Source organism: Penicillium pulvis, assembly GCF_028828015.1.
Source record: "Penicillium pulvis strain IBT 33274 chromosome Unknown scaffold_8_segment0_segment0, whole genome shotgun sequence".
In the NCBI taxonomy this organism is placed as follows: Eukaryota; Fungi; Ascomycota; class Eurotiomycetes; order Eurotiales; family Aspergillaceae; genus Penicillium; species Penicillium pulvis.
Genome location: NW_026643080.1, coordinates 3822389 through 3844322, shown reverse-complemented (window position 1 = coordinate 3844322; position 21934 = coordinate 3822389). Strand labels below are relative to the sequence as shown.

The following is a 21934-nucleotide window of genomic DNA, read 5'->3' as shown; positions in this document are numbered from 1 at the left end:
ATTGAGCCTAAAGATTGGCTGATTAGCTTCCGTGCTGGTCTATGATAGGAGAATGGAGGCCAGGGAATTCTCTGGGTAGAGATAGGACTAATCTTTCTCCCAATGAGAAAAACCTGTACCAAACTTCCCACGAGGTGAATCGCCACGCGTTCAATTAGAGGCACACGCACCTAAATGACGTTCTGGAAGCGCTCTTTTCTCCCCCTGCATTGGCAATCCCTTGCGTGACGGGTATCCGTATTACCGATTGCCACACATTCTCCACTGTAAATTACGTCTCGTCATGATCGACCCAGAATGATTCTGGAAGTGCGGGTGGAGACTTGGGGTCTTTCCCTAACTTATCTAGAACTTGTTCGCCCATACATTCTCTCCCTTCCCGTTTAATTCATTTTGCCTCATCCGTCCACCAACCCCCGGATCTACCTTTCCCACGCTCATGCTTCTACTACTTCCTATATCTCAATAACCTTCTCTCCGGTCCCCAAGCTGGAGTCCCGTCCATCACATAGGGGAGGACCGGTGAGAAAACGACGGTTTCAGGGACCCCGCCAAACGCTGTCCGCAATGCTGAAGAAGAAGACGTTGGCGCCTGCCTTCTTCTGGAATTTCTCCCCGTCCACCACTCCCGAATTATCACCTACCTCGTCGGACAGTGATTCCGACGAGGATATGGATTCGTCCGGCTCCCGACCGGTTAGTTTGGCCGTTTCGTCGGGAGCCTTTTGTCCCATGCGACCAACCCTCGACGATGTCTTGGCCAACACCGCTCCCCCGCCATATACTCTCAGCGCATTCATGGCCTACCTATCCCAGAACCATTGCCTCGAGACCCTCGAATTCACCCTCGAGGCCAAACGCTATCGGGAAACATACCACGCCCTGGTCGATCGGTTAGGGGAGGTCGCCGTCACCACAGATACCCCCGAGGCACAGCACTTACAGATGCTATGGCAGCGGTTATTGGTGGCCTATGTCTACCCGGGTGCCCCACGAGAAATCAACCTTTCCAGTGAAGTCCGGGATACCCTCCTCGACCACCGAAACGCGCCCTTCCCGCCTGTCCCCGAGACCCTCGACTTTGCCGTGAAGAACATCCACGAGTTGATGGAGGAGTCAATTTTCCTGCCTTTTCTCAACAGTCACACGACCTCCCCGTCCGTGTATCCCTCCGAGCCTCCATTCGCCGCCGACGATTCCATCAATTTGTCGAGCACCAGTTTGGACGAACACCCGATGAAAAAGGTTCGCTCAAGGGTAAAACGTATCTCGCCGCAGTCATCTGTCAGGGATTTACCGGGTTCGCTGAGCCGTGGGAATCACTCGTTAGGAGCCGTCCACGCTATCGGGAAACGGACTTCGGGTGCCCTCCTAAGTACAAGTGGTGACTCCATCGGCATGGCTCTTACCGATGATTCGAGCCCTCAGTCAAGTCCCACTGCTGAGGAGCCTATGACACCGCCGACCACCCCACCGGCTAGTGAGCCTCATCTTCCCATGCACAGCCCCAAGATGCGTACCGAGAACCCGTGGAAGAAGATGGGGATGAAGCTGGGCTTCAAGAAGCGCTCTACCGGAAGTGCTTCTTCTCGCGATCCCAAGATCCTCGGTCTCGATGACTAGGATGCCATCTCTCCTTCCTCACCTGTTTACTATATGTCCTTTACCGACCCCGACCCTGACCTGACGATACCTCTCCATCTCTTTGTCTCAAAATTACCCACAACTCTCAACTCACGACCCCTCAACCTCCCTACACCTGGGGTCGCCTTGCATGACCTCAAAACCTGAACATTATATCACAATACGACTTGCTCCGATTTTGTTTTGCTAGCGTTTACATTGGCGGTGTATGAGAATCACGATGCATCAAGCATACGAACACGGCGTTTTTATTTTCATTTACATTTTGGTTCGGATGGTTTCTTATGTTCAAACCGTTCAGCGAGCATACGATGCCCTTTTTTTTGGTTCTTTGTTCATGTTGGCCCAGGAAAAATTTCCTATTCATATAGACTGACTGGATGAGCGAGGGCGTTTTATTTTTTGAATGTTTGAATCATTTCTGGCACTGGTGGATCTGTGTCGATAGCTTGCTACGATAGGATGGTGCGGTATTTCTTTGAATTGATAGACTTGATACCCCTCTCAACTCTAATTCTGTGCATATTGTAAATGACAGTAGACCGAAGAATCGTTTGATTCTTAGCTTAGATGTAACCGTACGTCTACAACTGGACCACATAAAAAGGGAAGGAATACTATGTAACAATGCAACCCTATTCATCCTACATCTCACTATCCACTCAAAGCAATCCGTCGTCCACCCCGTGTCTCTAAAGCCCCAATATCAAGTACCCACCCCTCCCTAGCCAATGCAGCCAAATACCTCTCAGCCCTCTCGCCACCATTCAAAAACCATAGCGTACTCTCGACAACCTGGTAAACAAATTGCTCGCTCTCCGATGTAGTATCGGCGTCGAACAAAACACGTGCAGCTAAAAGCGCATGCATCCACGCTTTAAGCTGTGATTGGACGGAACACCCTTTCTTGAGAAGGATAGAAGCGTGCCAAGTCGCGCCACGTGGGAAAAGGAAGAGAACATGCTGCTCTCCGGCGAAGAGATCGTGTAGTGTGGTCATGGGGATTGATGTCTGGAACGAATTGCTTGAAGCGGAGAAGAATTTGGGCAGCGATATGCCTATTTCGGCGGTGCCGAGGTATTGACTTGGTTTGGTCGGGGATTCTACCCATTCCAGGACGCCGTCGCGAGGGAAGATGCGTTCTTGTTTGGATACTTGGGCAGGGGTGAGGATTGTCCAATTATTTTGGTGGTTCATGTCGGGGATGGAGTTGTTTTGGGTAGGTTTGTCTTGGATGTTGAGTGTGTTTGGGTCAGATGAAAGTAAAGCTGAGAAGACTATGTTTGCTCGTTGTCTGTTTAGACTGGTCATCTGTACTGAGCGCACGGCTGCGTAGTTTAGGCTTAGGTGTGCTGCGAGGAGCATAAGTAGTGCGGCCCAGGTAGTCTTGAAGCCGGTTATGTGTGATACAACGACCGAGCCAACCTAGGGTCGTTAGTATTTAGTAGCTGTATGCATGAGATGGGTTCTTACAAGCATGCCTAGGAGGGATATCACAGTCTCCTGGGAGGAATCTTTCTATAGTAACAGATTAGTTTTGCTCAATGACTGGTACCCGGACAATGCACCCACAGCATTGAGCTCTGCCAAATTCCCCCATTTGGAAAAGTGAGCACTTAGGCTCGCTTTCGAACTTCCTCCTGCAACTCCACACAGAGCTCGTAAGACTCCCGCTGTACTGAGGATAGTTACTCGCATGACACCGGCAGGGACCATTGGCGAAAGACAGTCAAGGATCATGGCGATATCGTTGAACACGTCGGCTGCTAGCCGGTATGTCTTGCATTCTGGTTCAAGGGCTGTTCCGACTCGGTGCGCGAACAGAATTGTCGCAACACGGCCAGACGAGTCTTGCAGGATGTGTAGAAGAAGGGCAGATGTTGGGGACGCGCTAGCATTACCCACACCGACTCCTGGGGATAGTCAGTATGATGTTTAAGATGACTTTTTATTTTGCTACACCGGGGTATTTGACAGACCTTGCAATACTGCCCTCGAGGAGAGAAGGCCAGCGATAGAGCTGCAGAATGCTTGCAGGGAATCCTATTGGCAATGCAGATCGTATCAGTCTTAACTCTGTGGGACTGTCCGGACTCTATTGCATTGAATCGGTTCACTCACATATATTTGGTATCTGCCGATTATAAATCAGTATTTCTGAAGATATCTTCAAGTAAAGCGAGCAAATATGGGGGTTTCAGATACTCACGGTAGATAGTCATCGCTCACACTCTGTGGAAATCCTGACGGCAAGAAGATGTCACTCAGAGTAGCTACTAGGGGCTTGGTGGACCATGATGAAGTCGAAGGTGCGTCCTGGTTATTGTGATATGATCAGTCTATAATTCCACTAGCGAGTATATGAATGTGCAATAGTCCACGGAACAGAACCGACAAGGCCATGGACTGAGGACATGTGGCCACACGGAGACTCATCCGGATTCCAAAGGACTGCTACCATGCTTCACATGAAGATCACGTCTTGTGCATGGTCAATGATCGCACTTGAGCCAATCGGATATCAACGGGGCCAAGGGTAATGGAAATGAGGAGGCCTACCATCACATCCACCCGCCCTCGAGATTCCTTTGGCACATCTTGCTTGGAGAAGACATAGGTTGCAGTAGGAGTATCTGCCTCGTCTGTCTCATGAAAGGTCAATCTGTCCTTGGCCTGAGACGTCATAATGTAGTTGCTTAATGTAAATGGAAGTTGAAGAGCCACGAATCAGTAATCGAAGGGGCACGTGCGGGGAAACACGCGTTCCCCGACCTATAAAATAATGCAATATACGATATAAGAGAAGATCTATGCATGGAGATAAATAGTAATTTTATTGAATATGGAGGAGTACTCCAAATCAAATGCTCCCAGAGCTGAATATGTCACAATGAATCTAGAATCCAACATCTATACTCGTTGCTTTTCAATGGCAAGACGAGAAGCTTTGTTGCGCTGCCCAAAGATAAAAAAGAACCCCAAAACCACCAGCGCCAGGTTCAGAAAAACAAGAACCGTAGGGGAAAAGAAAAGAAAAGCAGGTCGCAAGTAACGTCCAACTAACTATGGAAAGTTAAACTTGCAGGATAGACCATGGGAGTGGATGATTCTCGGATGTGCACATGCACAATTGCCGCGGTTGAATGCAGACTCAAGTCCTCGACTCACTTCCCAACAGTCGCGGTGGTGACACCCAGTCGCCAGCAGGTATCAGTAAATCCACCGCACAACTTCCAGAAAAGTCATACCCCATCGCATCATGGTATAATATGTAAACAAAACAAGATCTCCGCCGGCAGAAATAAGATCACAATGATCTTATTTACGCGTACATGCTCGCGCCACCGGTCTCAATGGCCTCGATCTCGGCTTGGCTCCAAGGCAGACGACCGAAGCGAGTGGGGAGCTCAGCGCGGTCGAAGAACTCGCCAGCACCGGGACGAACGGGACCGAGGGAGGCACCGGCTGAGCCACCAATGCCGCCGGTGAACTGAGCGCGACCGAGAGGACCGTGCTGCTGGGCCTTTGCGCGGTAGGTAGCGAAGGAGTCAGGCAGGGCACCCTCGGGGGAGGCAGGGTGAACGCGAGGAGTGTGGTCCACGGCAGCTGGAGGGATGTTAGCGCGAATTCGGAGCGAGCTCTTTCGGGGGGGAGAGCTTCGGAGAAGCTCAAGGGTGTCACGTACAGGGGACGGAACGCTTGCCAACGAAGCGGATCAAGGGGGTGCGGAAAGCATTGCCGAGAGCGATGGTGGCACGCATTTTGATAGAGGTGTGGAGGTGGAGTTGGAGGTGGCGGTGGTATGTGGTGTGTAGTGAAGGAAGGTCAATTTCACAGAGTGTGCGAGGAAATCAATGGGGTCCGGTAGTATCCGAACCGACCCGATGCGAAGTAGCGGACTGGTGAATTTTGTATGAAGTTCTATATGCGGTATGATCCGTTGGATCTCGTGAAGATTTTTATTAAGGTGAATATGAAGAAAAGGATTGAGAGGAAGTTAGAGGGGTAAAGAGAGAAGAGAGAGGCAAGATAAGAAATCTGTGCTTTAGCATTGACTACCGCATTTGGTCGAGCCGCTCGGAGCCGATATGGACCCGAGTTTGAGAGGGAAGTTTCTTAAGTCAAGTCACGCAATTCAGCGGATCTATTGGCTACACTATTGGCAGACGGCGCCGCTCTTACTCCTCATATGATTGTTTCCCATTTCCCCCGCACGGCATTTTGCATTGAACTGCTTACTCTTCTCCGATCCCTTTCCTAATTCGACTCGCCGGTGAAGTTTCCCCGTCCCTGCACTTTGAGGATCTACCTGCCTGGATGGGTGACTAGCCAAGCATCCAATCATTTTTCTCGACTTTCTCCGTGAGACGTTCTACCGCGTTCTTACTCCTCATAAGGCTTGTGCGAACGTTTGGATCTTCTGCACTCCGGTCCCCCCACACGGTGTTGACATTCTACAATTCTATACCTTTTTTTTTCCTTCGATTTTTGTCTCTATTCAACTCAAAAACTCTGGTTGTGAATATATACATTGGATTATTCGACAAAGAATCATCTAAAAAGTTCACCGAGTAGAAGTGAAAAATCGAAATTGCTTTTTATCTGCCGAGGCGAATCTCATTACCAATTGCTGGCACAATTTTAGTGATCTGAATTGATAAGCTCGGATCGCGCCACTGGAAGCTTGGACCCTGACTAACCACATCCCGACTTCGCCCGTTCCACCAATCTTCAACAAAATGCATGAGTTATTGCTATTCGCCTCGGTCCCGGTTCATCAGCATCATGAGCTTTTGCAGCAGCTTACCGGGTTGACGGCTATGCAGCCTCGCCACGCTCTCGAGCGTCGGCTGATCTTCAAGGCCTATCGGAAACCAGGTCTAGCCACGGTTCGCACTGGGGGCAGCCAAGACCTGCAGTCGGCAGACCTGCAACGCGTCAATAAGATGCTCAATGGTGGCATGTTCTACACCCAAGTTGTCGGCCCCGTCTCGGCCTCGGCTTTTGGGGCCGCCCCGGCCCCTGATTCGGACACTCAAATGGCTGGCATGGATGACTCCAAGCCCGAGTCCCATGTGCCATATGATTATGAGCAACAACCCTGGAAACTGGAGTTTCGAGATATCCCCGAGGCAGGGACCCGATCCGCTGTCACGGCCCGTGTCATGGCCAGTGCCTCGCTGCCACGGGGCGATATCGTCCCCGCCATGAAAGCGTGGGGCTACAGGTATGTGGTGTGATCTCTTTAAAATTTATAATTGCGGATCTTATGACTGTCAGATGCTAATCGGGTCTTCCAGCTTTGTGACTGAGTATGTGGTGGAGGGAGATATCTTTATCCACAATGATATCACCATTTTCTTGCATCGGGTGCTGCATTACCCCGTTGCAGAGCATGAGCATGAGTCCTGGATGCCTCGACAGCAGCTCCCGGCATTCACGGAGATGGCACCACTCGAGAAGACTGGAAGCTATGTGCTGCAGGCTTCCATCATCGTCCAGGATGGTAGCAACCAGGAGACCATGAAGACGGCTTCCCAGCATTTGTTCGGGCTGCGAGAACAGCTCAAATCTGCGGTGAAGCTGGAGCAGGCGGATCGTCTGTCTCTGGATACCAGGGCGAAGTAAAGGATTCCATAAGATGTTGCATTTTTGTCCGGCTGTCATAAATACCCGGAGAGGCAGCCTCCAATCAAGTTCGGTCATATTTCATTGAACATCGAGTTTGTGCATAAAATTAGTTCAAGCCAAAGCATGAATAATATTCTCCTACAAATGATATCTACATGAAGTGTACAGTCCGTAATCATATCAAAGTGGTGGGTCATCAATTTTGCCAATCTGGGTGATCGAGCATGTGACTTCGTGAAAGTTCGCGTCCAACTACGCGTCCGCTCCTGACATCATCTGAAACTCACTGCTGCGAACGACATCAGCCTCCGCGCCCTGAACCTGGGCCACCTACATCACGTCCCTCACAAGAGCCCTCAAGATGGCCGAAGGGGGAGTCAAGCGAACCGCCTCCCCCACTCGGAGCATCTCCCCGCCTCCACTTCGCCGCAAAGTTGGATCAAGTATCAACAGTGAGCGCATCTGGATCAGCCACAAGCTTGTATGATACTGATACATCTATTTTCAACAGAGGCATCCGCTGCTTCCTTTTTCACCCCTGCCTCTCAAAAGAAGCCAAAACCGATCACATGGCGGGTCATTGGAACGAGCCTCGTTGTAGGCAAATATACACCCGAAAATACCCCCAGCACACTGCCGGAGAAGGACCGCAAGATCGCGGCATTTGATCTTGTTAGTCAAATCCCTCTTGGAGTACCGGGTGGCTTGCAAGGATATAAGGCAGAAAGAGCTTTGCTGATGGTAATGACAGGACTCAACCTTGATCAAGACACGTTCAGGAAATGTGTTTGCTAGATCAGCAGACGACTGGAAATGGTTCGAGGGCAATGTCCACGTTACGTTGCAGAAATTACACGCTAAAGGGTAAACACTTCTCATGAATTTTGGCTAGCAATTCTAATGTTGTCTAGGTACCAACTGGTAATTTTCTCCAACCAGAAAAAAATCAGCATCCAAAAGGAAATGAAAGCAGGAAAGGCCGATTCAAAGAGCCTGGCGATATTCAAAGAGAAAGTCACAGCTATCATGACCACGATGGAGTTGCCCATCAGCGTTTATGCTGCTACCGAAGATGACAAGTATAGGAAGCCTCGAATCGGTATGTGGAATGAGTTCGTGGACGACTATGACCTCGACGTGGTGGGTATTGATAAAAAGAACTCGCTCTTCGTGGGCGATGCCGCCGGACGCCCAAAGGATCACTCCTCTTCAGATCTGTAAGATACTACTAAGCATTGGTGTCGAAATTAGTCTGACTTCTGCTCTAGCGGCTTCGCGGCAAATATTGGTCTGCCTTTCAAGACACCAGAGGTTTATTTCGGAGGATGCTCTGAGGAACTTGTTACGATTTTCGACCCCACTGCATACACGAAGACAGAGAACAGCAAATCTCGTATGTGATAATGCAGCTATGGGTTGTTGATTGCCTGCTAACAGCTCTTGCTACCTAGTTCCCAACGCTTTCACTCGCAAACACCCCCTCGAACTGGTAATTTTCTGTGGCAGCCCAGCATCAGGAAAATCAACCTATTTCCGGAACAATCTAGAGCCATTGGGCTACGAACGTGTCAATCAAGATATCCTGAAGACGGTGAGTACCTAATCTTCAGCTATCGGTGGGCTTCAGCAACCAATCATCTAAACCATCACATTAGCGCCCGAAATGCGTCAAAGTAGCCCGTGAACACCTTGAAGCAAAGAAATCCGTCGCTGTCGGTGAGTCATACATCCTCGGCCCATGTGTCAACTCAAGCTCTGTTGGACCTAAGCTTGTTTGCGGACCCGAGTTCGTTTGGGGCATGTTCGTTGGGCACCAACTTGCTCATACCCGCCAAGCCAACAAGCTTATCACGAACGCCACTAATATTCCTCCAACGCAGACAACACCAACGCAGACCCGGAGACAAGACTCGTGTGGATAACGCTAGCTAAAGAATTGGGTGTTCCGATTCGTTGTGTGCACCTTCTTTCTCCACCTGACCTATGCAGGCACAACAATGCCGTCCGCGCTGGCAACAAAGAAATGGTTCGTTTGTTCTGCCATATGCATTGCTTGCCTGTTCTTGGTTTTGGTTATTCTGTTTACTGACCTCTTTTGGGTAGAATCCCGAGGCGCGCACTTCTCTTCCTGGCATTGCGTTTGGAGATTTCGGGCGCCGGTTTAAGGCGCCACGTCTTGATGAGGGATTTGAGGATATCATAACCGTGGAGTTTCGGTTTGAAGGTACTGAAGATGAGCGTAAGATTTGGGGTCAGTATTGGGTTTAGTGCAGCCTTGGTACACAGGCGCCTAGGGGTCTGGGTCTATACGGTGTATAGTATTCCAACATCTGGAATCATTGGAGTATCTAGATAATATGATCAAGTGTAGAATGTAAGATAAGATGAATTGTGTACAAGATGCTTTCCATCTCCACGAGATAAGAAATCTATAGGTATATACAAACGATTGAAAAAGACAAGTCACGCTAGCTTTTGTCTCGCAATGAGTCTAATCTATGGGATACACAAAATGCAATGTAGCTGGGTATATCGTAAAACAAGGAATGGACGGGCTTTTGCCCTGAGTCGGAAACAAGTGTCCAGGTACAGGTCCACAAGATCCACATGAACAACGAACGAAGTCATGACTCAAAAAAGAAGACGAAGGAAAGGCATGATTCGGCGCGAGACAGTAGTCGCTTTTTCCGAATCGTGAGTCGTGAGTCATAAATCAATCCAAAAGATCCAAAAAAACATAGGATGAGAGACATTATGTCATGATGGGCGGACATGATCGTCCAGACCATCCATGAAAGCATGAATACTCTGAACGCCGCGCTGGTAAGTCTATAGGTCATTATCGTAGGCGATTCGCTCGAAAGCAGAATATAAGAAAAATATGAAAGGCGAGAGATGGAGAGCCACTTAAGGCCGCGAGACAAGATCCTGGAAGAACTTGAAGAAATTCCGCTTCTTCAAGGACTTTGTTCGACAGAATCCACTGATCTCAGCGGCGGGCGCAACAGTCATCGGACCGACGATATCCTCGTCTCCCATTTCGGGGAACTTGTCGTTATCGTGGAGGCGTGGGATCCGGACTTCCTGCTCGCATTGGTGGATATTTGATTGGGTGAGAGTGAGGGCGACACCGTCGATCAATTCCAGCTGGTTGAGCAGGCCATCGTGTTGCTGGCGCCATTGGCGGTTGAGGAACTCCCATTTCTCGCCTGTGAGCTTGAAGATGTTGGAGGTTGTGCCGTAGTGTTCGCCTGTGCGCACGAGGTGCTTGGCAAAGTTGCAGCGAGCGAGATCCCAGTCTGCGCGGAACAGGTGGAAGCTGTGCAAATCGCAGGTGGGGGGTTCGTAGGGCTCTGGCTGGATGGTGAAGTTGGCGTGGCCTAGCTTGTTGGCCCATTCGTCGTTGGGATCGGAGAGCATGAATGGGGCCGCTTCACCGGAGACGGTCCGGGAGGTGGTACTGGCTCGGGGACGGCTCATTGAGGCGATGGAAGGTCTTGATGATAGTGGCGGTGAGGGGATACCTGCGAACCGGGACTCAGAGCACACTGTGTACTTTGGTGAGTCACTCACGCTCACATCGGCAATGGAGGGTGACTGGAGTGGGGATTGGACTCGGCAGGCGATTGCGCTGGTGGGATCTTCGCCCATGAATGGGGGGAGGAGCGGTGTCGTGGCTTGGTTGTCATTGTCATCCTGGCCCATGCTATTCGCGCGAGTGATGTCGATGGGGCGGGCTCCGGAATCGCTCATGCGCTCTTCGAAGATGGTCCGGGCTGGGGACGGAGGAATCGAATCGATGCGGTTGATCGGGCACAAAGCTGGGCTCGCCAAGGCGGAGGAGGCCGCTGAGTTGGCACGCGAGCGCAGATCATCAGGGAAGTCTCGTTCGGGGCTGCCTGAGGCTCGCTTGGACTTCCATCTTGTTGACATGGTAGAGATGTGGGAGCTGATGCGCGAGACGCCCTTCATCGAGAGACTATCGGATCGACGCTTTTTCGGCGAGGGCGCAAAGTCCATACCCGTATCACTCAAGTCGTAACCATCGGTGGGATCCATGATAAAGTCGGGCTCTTCGGTGGACGTGCCACATTCGAAATGTTCTAATGAACTGTTAGCGGGAGAGTGTTCTGGGGGCATCTCCATGTCGCGTGCGCGAGTCCAAGGACGTACGAAAATATTGATCCTCCAATGAATCACGAGCGAGATCCTCCTCTTTGACCCCGGAGAGGGGATTGCGACTGGGACTATCCATGGAGTTGCCTACTGAAGGCACCAAGGATGACACTGAACTGGAAACACGAAGGTGACTAGAGAACAGAGACAGGGCCGGCGAGGCCGGGGCAGAAGTATTGGCGCTCAGAGGGGAGGGGAGGCGGGAATCTAGCGCGTCGAACGAGTCTCGCGTGTCGATGAGGTGAGACAGTTTACGCATTGTGAAAGCGCGCGTTGCGAGGAGTATAAGTCGATGTATTGTAGCATCAGGGAACCCAGCGTAATAAAGGTAGAGCAAGCGGTGTGATGGCAAATTCGGGGGAACCGGAAGGTCTTCAAGTGCGTTGGCTGGGCAGGAATGTCGGCAAACGGGCGGGTGATAATGCGCCTGACAAGGAACTCCCCAGATCCTGGTGTGACTGTGGTATTTTTGGAAGATTTCTCTCGCAGGGCCGTGTGGAATAGATTAAAAGGGCTTGGGGGCGAGAGCACAAAGGTAGAGGATTAGTGAGTTAAGAAACGACGCTAAGACGGAGTATATCCATGGAAATCTTTTCTTAGTAAACTCCGTCACTGCAAAATTCTCAGTTTTGCCAGACTCCGCTACGTTCCGGGGGTTGACAGGCGAACTGAACCATGGATTGTACGTCTGCAATTCTTCCGGAATGCTTCTACGGTATTCGATTTCTTTTTTATGTTCTACCTCTAGGGGGCTTCTTGGTAATCTGTGTGACTCAATGCCCCCGAACCCTTTACCCCATTTTTTTCCGATCAAGTTTCTAGGGTTTCGACGGAGCGTTAGTCAAGGTTTCCGTATGTGCGAGATCGGCAGTGTCTAGATCGCCTCTGAAAGGGCCGGTGGAGTGGCTCGGTGGATTCCCTGATTTGCTTATGATGCCATACCGATCCATTCCAACTTTTTCGCCTACAATCTGATTCGTCGACCTGTTTACCCATTGTTGTTCCCCCTTGTTTTTTAGAACGTTCGTCAACCGGCTCTGGGAAGCAGCTTCCCGCGCAGACGTGTCACAGAGGATTGAGTTACCAGACCATCAGAACCTTAGTCCGAGGACCAAGCGGAAGGTCGCACGGCTCTCCGCTCTAGATCGGACTTTGTACTATATTAGTAGCACATAATCTCAAGGTCACTGGTGCCGACGTCAGATCCACATGGAGAACCAACAACGGTTTTTTTCCGGAACTTCGGGAGAAGAAGTGGTGGCTTGCTGATTGGAGAGCTGGTGCATCCATTGGTTGGGTCCAACGGGAGGCGAAGGGGCAAGGGACATTGCGCCGTGGATTCCATCCGGTTTTACTCCGGTCGGGAAGCGTTATCGGTTGCAGAAAAATTGTGAAAAAAATAAAAGAAAAATTGAACAGGTCATTTTTGCCTCAACTTACTACGCACTATAATCAGGAATCAGAAATAAATGATGATCGGTGATAGATCCTTAGTCTCGATGCCTGTACAGTAGTCTCGATCATTCCCGTGAAAAGTCGATCGACGGAATTCCGAGGCATCGCTTCCGCAACCAATCAGAAGACAGGAAATGGAGGCCAAACCCAATCTAGTGGAGAGTCTACAAGACACAATGCTACAATGCTACAATACCATGCCATTGATTCACTTCAGTTGTGATCACAATATGAACTTGTGTCATACACATATCCTCATTCTTTGAGAATACTCCCCGGTGCCGCCGGCATCACTGCACCCTCGGGTGGTTGATTCTTGCTCTTAAACTCATCACACATCTGCTCAAATGTCACCCATTCCACTCCTTCGTGCTTGTTGATATACTCAATAATCCTGTACCGCGTCAGTTCTATGTAGCCCCAGCTTTCTGTTCGTCTTACCTTTCGTGCATGAGTAACACATGCGGTCGGCCAGACACATCCGGATGGATCGTCATCGGGAAGACGAACTCATCGTACTCGCGGTAGAAATAATCAAAATGGTCCTAGAAACCCAAGTCAGCATACCCATGTCGTGACAAATCAAGTATACCCCGGGATGCCAAGTTACCTTCCAAATATCCTCCACATCCCTCGGATTCACCCATCCATGACTGTTCGCCGAGTTCTTAATAAACATCATCGGCGGCAGATCATCAATATACCAACTCCCGGGTATTTCAACCAGTCCAGTCGTCTGGCCCCGCTCAAGTGGCTTCATCCACGTCTCCGCCTTCTTACTGTAATCGATCTTTGTCCAGGTATCCCCCGTGCGCAGCCAATACATCTGGCAATCCTCATGCGACATCGAGTGATCATACTCGATTCCATATGCCAGTAGCTGATCCACCATCTCCGAGCTGGCTTCCCACCACGGCGCGACAATACCGCGCGGTGGCTTCCCGCAGAAATCCGTCAGTAGCTTGTAGGTCTTATCGAGAATATCGCGTTGCTGTTCTTCGGTCATGCAGGTTGGGTTCTCGTGCGTATACCCGTGGAGTCCGATCTCGTGCCCTTGGTCGCGTACCTGCGCGCATTCTTCTGGGAATGTTTCCAGTGAGTGGCCCGGAATAAACCAGGTCGCTTTGATATTGTATTTGTTGAAGAGCTTCAGGAGTCGGGTTGTACCGATGTGTCCGGCCCAGAGTCCTGTGTTGGGTTAGTTTGACTTTGTTACTGGCTGAAAAATGGCTTCGTACCTCGACTGATATCATTGACGCTGTCTTCGCCGCCGTACGAGCCTAGCCATCCGGCTACTGCATCGATGTCGACGCCGTATCCGACTAAAACGCGCTTTTTGCCCATTTTGACTATTCTGAATCTGCGATTGCGTGTAGTTTAGGATTGGAGATAAGAGGGAAGGTTGGATAGGTAATTGAAAGAGCAATTGATTTTAAATAGAATTCGGGGGTATCTCAGATAAAGAGGGGATGAGGGGTTGCGTGTCGGCTATCGAGCTCCCCCATTATGGGAGTCGCTACATCAAGGGTGGGGGTTGGTGCAGCACGCATGCATATCCCGCTGTTTGAGGGGATCTGCTCGGCAATCAAGACAACTGAATGGCTGGTCAGTTTGATATTAGTCGCATGGCGAATCGCGCTTGCCCAGGTGGTTCGGATGTCCGTTCTTGGTAATCATACGCACGGTTGACATCAACGACGGGCTTTCCATTTAAGCTTCCCCGATATCAGATGCTCCATGGTTGAAATGCTGGTCAACCATGCATACGTTCAAATGTTAATACTGACCTAGGGGTATATATTTCAATATTTCAATCTTGATAGTTTTCCAAGTTCCAACGTTGAGATAGCAGATATATATTGTGGAGAAGTCTACACTTGTGCAATAATTGTAGAAATACCCATCAACTTCCATCAACTTCCATATTTCTGCGACTAATTGAATGAAACAAAATTGTCTACTAACAGTACACCCAAAATTCGGAAACAGTGATATGCCAAATACATGCTCTCCCCAGGGCTGAAGCGAGTCTACAGGGCATCATGCCCATGTGTCTCATACGGTATACCGATACAGTAAACTCCAACAAGCACCCACAGTGCCGCACTAGCATAGATAGGAGCACTGGTGAACCCGGTCTGTGACGAGATCAAACTAGCCACAAGTCCTCCAAACCTCAACAACGCAGCTGCAGTGCCTACTGCAGTTCCACGATGAGGAGCGGGGAATGACTCGGGGGTAAATGCGTACATGATCGCATACTCTGTCGATACTTGTTAGCTTCCACCGAAACAAAACTTCTTTCCGGGACTTACCAAAATTGGCTAGAAGGCCGGTGATACAAGAGAACGCCAAGCTGGAGGTTGGACTGCTGACGCCCACATAGGCAAATAGGAATACGGCCGTGACTACTGCCGATATACCCATCATCCATCGTCGACCTAGGCGTGTATTCACCGATACGGCAGCAGAGAGGGGACCGACGACTCCAACGGCCGATTCGATGCAATAGTTGCGGTATGTGAGGTTAAGAGAGGAACTTGAAGTGAACTTGGTAGCTAGATACGACGGGAGGAAGTTGAAGTAAAGTGGATAGGCAATGCCTAATAGATGTTATTATCCCGCAAGATCCATTCACGAAGAGATAATAACTTACCAACTGTTAGCCACACGGCCCAGATGATGATGGTCTGCCGAGCGAGCTTCCGTGTTGCGAATAGAGCGCGATAGTGTTTGCCTTTGAATGCGTCCATGTTTTCTGACACGATTTCTTTGACGGAAAGCTTTGTGGGGGCTTCCTCTTCGTTGACTATTAGACCTAGTTGAGCATCGATCTCGCGAAGCATGCCTATGGTCAGTATCTCGGGTTTGCCGTTCTGTTTTGCGACGTAGTTCACGGCGTCGACAGCATCCTGGTCTCGGCCTTGAGATAGTAGGAATCTTGGGGTCTCGGGCAGCTTGAAGAGGAACATGCGGATAAAGGTGAAAGCAAGGGAAAGAGCTCCGAGCGTAATCATCGTGTATCTCCTATGATCAAGAGTTAAAAGACAGGTCAAGTGAAGGAAGAAGCCTTTGTACATACCATCCCATGTTTTCGCTACGAGAGCAAGTTGCCGGAGTGGCATCTGTCGGACAGCTGAAGTTGGCCAAAAACACCCATGCAAGTAGAGAGACAATCAATTGACCCAGATTCCACCATGCAGAAAGGGCAGTGAGGAGGTATTGATGACTATGAACAGTCAGCACTGCGAATTGCAGACGGATATGCGGATCTCACCTTCCAGGGACAAACTCCAAGAAAATCATCGAATCAACGGGTACATTTCCTCCAGCTGCAGTACCGATAACAGCCCAGAAAGCACTGAATGCGATGAAGTTCGTAGCTCCAGCCGTCGCACAGAGGAATATACCTGCGATGAGGAGAGTGCAGTTGAATGCAGGCTTACGACCGATCAAGTCGCTAGAGAGACCCCAGAATGAGGCGCCAATAATAAGACCGACGTAATACGCAACAGAGCTATAGCTGATTTTGGTGATATCGGAGAATTCTTGCTCGATGGGAGGCTGCACGCTGCCGATGCCTTGTGATGCGAACTATAGAGAAACTTGTTTAGTTGATTTGATGTACAGAGCGTGAGTGAAAGCACATACATTGTCCACAATCCAGCCAAATCCGGTGACAACAAAAAGTTTCCATTGGAACCTGACATCGTCAGACTGATTTACCAAGAACGTAGAGCTATGGAAGGAAGCCTACTTTCCCATACCAATCTCTTCCATGCATTTTCCTACCAATTCCGACTTGAGCCGGTATGACTGCGTAGTAGAAGAGCCATAGAACTGCTCAACTTCGTGGTCATCGAGGGCAATGACCTTCCCGGTTCCTTCATCGCCCTGGTATTCGGGGCTTGGAGAGCTCTTCTTTTCAGAATGTATTTCGTCCATTGTGAATCTGACGCTGGAGGACTCTACTTCTGGTCTCTCCTAGAATACGTCGACTCATATACTCAGTCCCCCTTACGGGTAGGGCTGGGAGCTATGCTGACATTTGGTATCGACCAATCGAAAACAGGCAATACAGCTTCTTAGATTGATAACAAAGGTGGGAAAATCGCGATATGATGGCCTGACCCCCCACTTTTGGGGCATTGGGAGAGCTAGGGGTAAAGCATTCTCAAGCTTGGACCGGGACGGGGGCTATTCAGCGTCAATGTAAAGGGCTGGAATTGGTGGTGGTCCCTGATTAGCAAAAACTTCCCATGAGTCAGATATGAGCTAGAGGTAGAGAAAGAGATGAAAAGTGCTAATTGATTACAAATTCAGCGCATAGTAGATACTTGAAAATAGATACACAGAGTGACTTCACAGTCTAAGAATCTACGCACCAACCGCAGCCACAGCGGGTAGTTCATCCATCTTCTTCGTTTCCATCTCTTTCTTATATTTCTCCGCCCGGCCGTAGCTCTCCTTATATGATGCAGTAACCATGTCCTGAACAGTAATAGCCGGGTATTTCGCATCCTCGCCCGACTCACGACAGTTCGGCAAGCACTCGCACAGATAATCCGGGTTTCCGCTGAAGAAGAACGGAATCGAGTACCTCTCCTTGCCAGACTTGTTGATTACCCGATGAGTATTAGATTTGTATTTATCATTGGCCATGCGCATGAAGAGGTTTCCCAGGTTCACGACATAGGCTCCGGGGACGGGTTTCACCTGATTCATCCAGTCAGTATTATGCACCAAATAGGCAGGATTTAGTTGACTTACATCTAGCCATTCCCCCGTTGGAGCGTCCAAGACCTGGAGACCATCCACCTCGTCTTGTAGCAGTAAAGTGACGCAGCCAAAGTCCGTGTGCGCTCCGATCCCGCGGTTCAGTTTCTCGTCTTCGTCTTTGGGCTGTGCGGGATAGTGTAGGAATCGCATTGTCGCGACTGCTCCAGCGGTAAGGGGCTCGAAATAGCTGGACTCCACACCTAGAGTCAATGCCAGGACGGCAAGAACGTCCTTGGCCAATTCGAATACCGCGTGGTAGTATTCCATTGTTGTTTTCTGGAACTCTTCGGTGTCTGGGACGGCTTGGGGCCACTGATTCGGACCGCTGTTTAATTTCTTCTGCAAGAAATAGGGGTGGTCTTCGGGAATTTCTTCGCCAATGTAGAGTCCTTCCTTTAGTTCGGGGCCGGTGCCTACTTCCAGCATTTGCGATCGGAGGAGTTCGTAGCCGCGATTGAAAGAGTTCAGGTCTGCGATGTTAGCTAGGTCAAGATTGGGAAGATGAGATTGCTCACTTTTATCGATCTTTAGCTTCTCTTCCAGAGGCAGATCGAAAAATCTCTTGGAACAATTCATCACGCGTCGCTGTAATTCCAATGGCACGCGGTGACCGGTAATCTGGAAGAAGCCATTGTAGTGACAGCACTTACGAACTTCTTCTACCAGCCTGGTCTTTGCTTCGCCATCTTCTCCGTAAATTGGGGAGAAGTCCAGAATTGGGGGAGCGGATGGAGTCGACATGTTGGGAATATTCGGTGGTGTTGTTTATTATTCGGGTCTTCACTTGTCGAACATTTCCAGTTTGTATATGTCCCCTAGCAATCTCGATGACCCCTCATAGGAGTTCTCAGATCGGACAGAATGCCGAATTGTTGTCATTGAATCGCAAATTTGTGAAACTCGAGGCCAGAAAGCTCAAGGTGGGGGTCTGTCAAAGATGGGGGATAACCAAGTCCGCACGATAGATGATCTGCGGGGAAGCGGGAAAGTTGTCCAGAACATTGTTATCTTGAGAGCAGTTGATTGGCTGCTGGGCCTCATATGTTGAGCTCCTTATACTTCCAGATGTACTACATGTAGAGGTACAAGGTGAACAGACTAGGGTGCTGGTAAGGTATGCAAGGGGCATATAAAGCATGTAACATCAGCTCGCGCGACCTCAAACCAAAATAATGAATTTGGATCAACATGGCCGACCAAGTCAAAACGGAGAAAATGGGTGAATCCGAGACCAAAGTCGATCTGGGGGAGAGCGCGGTTTATGTTGACACAGAGGCGGAAAAGAGGTATTGTAAGAAAGTCGATTTCTGGGTGTTGCCCCTGCTTTGCATGGTGAGGTATTCTGGATGGCTCTACGAATTATAACAGCTAACGACTTTAGATGTATTTCTTTGACTGCATGGATCGAGTAAGTACTCAAAATCCTAGTCGATTCAAATACTGACCAATTCAGAGCAATCTAGCAAATGCCAAAACAGACGGGCTCGACGAGGATCTGCATTTTCAAGGAAATGACTATTCACTTCTCATTTTGCTTTTCTATATTCCCTTTGGTTTATTTGATCTACCATGGAATCTCCTGATCAAACGCTATTCTGGCCGAATGATGCTCTCGTCAAGTCAGTCCACCCAACCAAATCATAGTAAAAATGCTAACCACATTACTTCATATAGTGTCAATTGTCTGGGGAATCCTGGCTCTCTGCCAATGCGCAGCCAAGGATTTTGGATCCCTTCTCTCGATTCGGATAATTCTCGGAGTCTTTGAAGCCGGATTCTTCGCAGGCGCCACATTCTACATGACCATATTTTATACCCGTGGAGAGATGGGATTCCGGCTGGCAATTATGCAATCCTTTGCTGTGTTAGCCTCTGCCTTCAGTGGACTCATCTCGTTTGGAGTATTTCAGATCAACGACTCCTCAGTGAAGGGGTGGCAGTGGTTGTTTATAATCGAAGGCAGCATGACCTTGATTGCTGGCATTCTGGGCTTCTTTCTGCTGCCGGATACCCCCCAGAAAGCCTGGTTCTTGGATGACCGAGAGAGGAAAGCAGCCACCGCTCGAATGCTTCGTGATTCATCTTCGGAGGTCTCTACGAGTTTCAGCTGGAAAGCCTGTCGTCAGACGTGGAGTAACTGGCAATTCCCCGTGTGGTGTGTCATTACGTTTACCTATCCTGTTGCCTATGCGACTGCAATGAACTTTTTCCCTTTGGTGGGTGGCCCAGTTATCATCTCCGAAAGCATAGCTAACCGGCGCAGATCGTTGAGCGTCTGGGCTTCTCCACTGTCAAGACCAACCTGTGGACAGTAGCACCTAACCTTGTCGGTGCAGTGGTGTTACTGTGTGTTGCAAAATCATCTGATTACTTTCGCGAAAGAACCTTTCATATCGTGTTCTCCTTGACCATTTCCCTAATCGGAATGGTAATCTTGTCTGCCATCGACGTTCTGAACAATAAGGGAGTAGCCTATTTTGCCTGCTTTATGATGGCTGCGGGCGCTTATATCCCATCGTGCCTTGTGCATGCTTGGCATAATAACAACAATGTCAACGAGAATTCTCGAGCAGCCAATACAGGTTTCTTCGTTGGTTTAGGCAACATAGCGGGGGTTCTGAGTGCATCCACATTTCGGACTGAATATGCGCCCAAGTAAGTTTCACAAAGTCCAGAGATTTAAGCAGTTGCTAATTTTGCTCAGATATATACCAACCCTAGTAGCCACTTGCTGCTGCAATGCTGTATGTATTTTATTTGTGACGGGATTTGGGGTATGGATGCGATCTGAGAATCGCCGCCGTGATCGGGAACAGGGCGTTACATTACGAGAGGACGAGGTTGATACTAGTCAGCTTAGGGACGGAGTTCGTAGTGTGGAATGGCGGTATTTCATTTAGACTCAACAGGATTGATGAGGCATATTATATCGACTTCATGTACGTTCAAGACTAAAGTGACGGGGTTTATAACCTTCCATGCCGGATAAACAGACACGCTATAAGATTCTAATCACAGAGGGTTCTTACTTAAGCACCATGCAGCCTTACTCCGTGCCAATTGGCTCGATTCTTCCGTCTTTCATCCATTCCAGATCATATGTATTGAAAAGCAAAACCAACGAGAACATCTCACCAAAGGGTGATCCATCAAAGTAGGGAGTAGTGGGCATATTGACACCATATATAGCGGGATTATAGCACAGGCAAATAACAAAGAGTGAGGCCAAGAGAAGACGAGTCTACCCCAGCAAGTGGCAGATCACCTGCGTCGCCGAGATGACATATGGACACTTTCCAAGTGACCTTGGAGGTTTTCTTTCCGATTGAACTCCCTCCCACATTCTGGACATTTGAATGCCCTTGGAGAAATGTGTATTGATTTTGTATGGCGATTCAGGTCATACCTGCGACCAAAGGTGCCTTTGTATGTGCAACCCTGCCAGTCGCATCTGATAGTATTAGCCTGAGTTGGAGTGTTGTTTCGATGAGATTGCGGCGTGCCTTCAAATCGGGCGGGGTGGATGCTCGCTAAAGTTGGCTCTTGGGTGGTGAAGCTGGAACCAAAAGCAGTTGGGTGGATGCTCCATAAAGTTGGCTCTGCAGTGACGAAGCTGGGGCCAAAAGCTGTGGGTGGAATGCTCGCTAACATTGGTTCTTGGATGGTGAAGCCGGTTTCAAAAGCAGTAGGATGAACATAGGGTATGGGTGTGAAGCTATGTTCATGGTACGTTGGCTGAAAGTAGTTCACTCGGGATTCAGGTATCTGCCCTGGGAGTGGATTTGTCATATAGTTCATGGTGTTGAGTGGAAGAGTGCCAGTGTATCCCAAATTGCCATAAGCTTTCTGGGACTGGAAACTGGTAGATGCATTGACAAGATCGAGTGAGAGATCGTGCACGGCTGCATCAGTTGGGAGGTCGCGTAGGAATTCATCGATTGGGATCTCGTGTAGGAGGGTTTCATCAAGGTTCAACAATTCTCTTTCTTGTCGAGTTGCTATAGGCATTGTTGGAGGATCATTTGAGGTCTCTGTATATTCGCGAAATTGATCATACGGCATGATCGGTGACCAAAAGAAAAGTAGCAGGGAGAGTTTTTTTTTCTTTTTCATTAAGATGGGCTCAAATCTGATGCAATGACTGCATCTTAAGAGGCGAGAGAGACCCTTCTAAGTGACAGGTAATAGCACTGATGGGCAATGGGCAATAGGCGTCGGTGGGATAGCTTATATACCAAATCATTGCAAG

General features: G+C 49.3%; 11 protein-coding genes across 11 annotated transcripts; 4 read left to right on the top strand and 7 right to left on the bottom strand.

The window, feature by feature from the left end:
* Positions 1-567: 567 nt before the first annotated feature.
* On the top strand, positions 568-1623 carry N7503_010865 (regulator of G-protein signaling domain-containing protein; the record flags this gene model as incomplete). The annotated part of the gene is made up of 1 exon (XM_057070411.1): positions 568-1623. The coding sequence occupies one exon, from the start codon at positions 568-570 to the stop codon at positions 1621-1623; it is 1056 nt and encodes a 351-aa protein (XP_056917022.1).
* A 675-nt stretch (positions 1624-2298) lies between these two features.
* Positions 2299-4329, bottom strand: N7503_010864 (RUS1 family protein; the record flags this gene model as incomplete). Its single annotated transcript, XM_057070410.1, has 7 exons — positions 2299-3069; positions 3118-3162; positions 3217-3557; positions 3624-3687; positions 3766-3778; positions 3854-3960; positions 4204-4329. 7 exons carry the CDS (start codon positions 4327-4329, stop codon positions 2299-2301), a joined length of 1467 nt encoding a protein of 488 aa, XP_056917021.1.
* A 637-nt stretch (positions 4330-4966) lies between these two features.
* N7503_010863 (alpha-ketoglutarate dehydrogenase subunit KGD4) lies at positions 4967-5405 on the bottom strand (the record flags this gene model as incomplete). The annotated part of the gene is made up of 2 exons (XM_057070409.1): positions 4967-5250; positions 5330-5405. 2 exons carry the CDS (start codon positions 5403-5405, stop codon positions 4967-4969), a joined length of 360 nt encoding a protein of 119 aa, XP_056917020.1.
* Positions 5406-6383: 978 nt separating this feature from the next.
* On the top strand, positions 6384-7272 carry N7503_010862 (mediator of RNA polymerase II transcription subunit 18; the record flags this gene model as incomplete). Its single annotated transcript, XM_057070408.1, has 2 exons — positions 6384-6871; positions 6945-7272. The coding sequence occupies 2 exons, from the start codon at positions 6384-6386 to the stop codon at positions 7270-7272; spliced, it is 816 nt and encodes a 271-aa protein (XP_056917019.1).
* Positions 7273-7636: 364 nt separating this feature from the next.
* N7503_010861 (putative DNA 3'-phosphatase Tpp1) lies at positions 7637-9543 on the top strand (the record flags this gene model as incomplete). The annotated part of the gene is made up of 9 exons (XM_057070407.1): positions 7637-7727; positions 7787-7947; positions 8027-8139; positions 8187-8492; positions 8544-8668; positions 8727-8866; positions 8931-8991; positions 9156-9301; positions 9379-9543. The coding sequence occupies 9 exons, from the start codon at positions 7637-7639 to the stop codon at positions 9541-9543; spliced, it is 1308 nt and encodes a 435-aa protein (XP_056917018.1).
* Positions 9544-10182: 639 nt separating this feature from the next.
* N7503_010860 (uncharacterized protein) lies at positions 10183-11767 on the bottom strand (the record flags this gene model as incomplete). Its single annotated transcript, XM_057070406.1, has 2 exons — positions 11449-11767; positions 10183-11378 (listed from the first exon to the last, which is right to left on the bottom strand). Exons 1-2 carry the CDS (start codon positions 11708-11710, stop codon positions 10183-10185), a joined length of 1458 nt encoding a protein of 485 aa, XP_056917017.1. The 5' UTR covers positions 11711-11767.
* Positions 11768-13161: 1394 nt separating this feature from the next.
* On the bottom strand, positions 13162-14250 carry N7503_010859 (polysaccharide deacetylase family protein; the record flags this gene model as incomplete). The annotated part of the gene is made up of 4 exons (XM_057070405.1): positions 13162-13300; positions 13348-13451; positions 13517-14094; positions 14145-14250. The coding sequence occupies 4 exons, from the start codon at positions 14248-14250 to the stop codon at positions 13162-13164; spliced, it is 927 nt and encodes a 308-aa protein (XP_056917016.1).
* A 686-nt stretch (positions 14251-14936) lies between these two features.
* Positions 14937-16851, bottom strand: N7503_010858 (MFS transporter; the record flags this gene model as incomplete). Its single annotated transcript, XM_057070404.1, has 7 exons — positions 14937-15169; positions 15222-15509; positions 15563-15933; positions 15989-16135; positions 16184-16500; positions 16558-16609; positions 16664-16851. The coding sequence occupies 7 exons, from the start codon at positions 16849-16851 to the stop codon at positions 14937-14939; spliced, it is 1596 nt and encodes a 531-aa protein (XP_056917015.1).
* A 432-nt stretch (positions 16852-17283) lies between these two features.
* Positions 17284-18426, bottom strand: encD (Fe(2+)/2-oxoglutarate-dependent oxygenase encD; the record flags this gene model as incomplete). Its single annotated transcript, XM_057070403.1, has 2 exons — positions 17284-17622; positions 17677-18426. The coding sequence occupies 2 exons, from the start codon at positions 18424-18426 to the stop codon at positions 17284-17286; spliced, it is 1089 nt and encodes a 362-aa protein (XP_056917014.1).
* A 447-nt stretch (positions 18427-18873) lies between these two features.
* Positions 18874-20344, top strand: N7503_010856 (allantoate permease; the record flags this gene model as incomplete). The annotated part of the gene is made up of 5 exons (XM_057070402.1): positions 18874-19017; positions 19067-19093; positions 19139-19304; positions 19360-19901; positions 19949-20344. The coding sequence occupies 5 exons, from the start codon at positions 18874-18876 to the stop codon at positions 20342-20344; spliced, it is 1275 nt and encodes a 424-aa protein (XP_056917013.1).
* Positions 20345-20946: 602 nt separating this feature from the next.
* N7503_010855 (C2H2-type zinc finger protein) lies at positions 20947-21693 on the bottom strand (the record flags this gene model as incomplete). The annotated part of the gene is made up of 2 exons (XM_057070401.1): positions 20947-21046; positions 21092-21693. 2 exons carry the CDS (start codon positions 21691-21693, stop codon positions 20947-20949), a joined length of 702 nt encoding a protein of 233 aa, XP_056917012.1.
* Between the last annotated feature and the right edge of the window lie 241 nt (positions 21694-21934).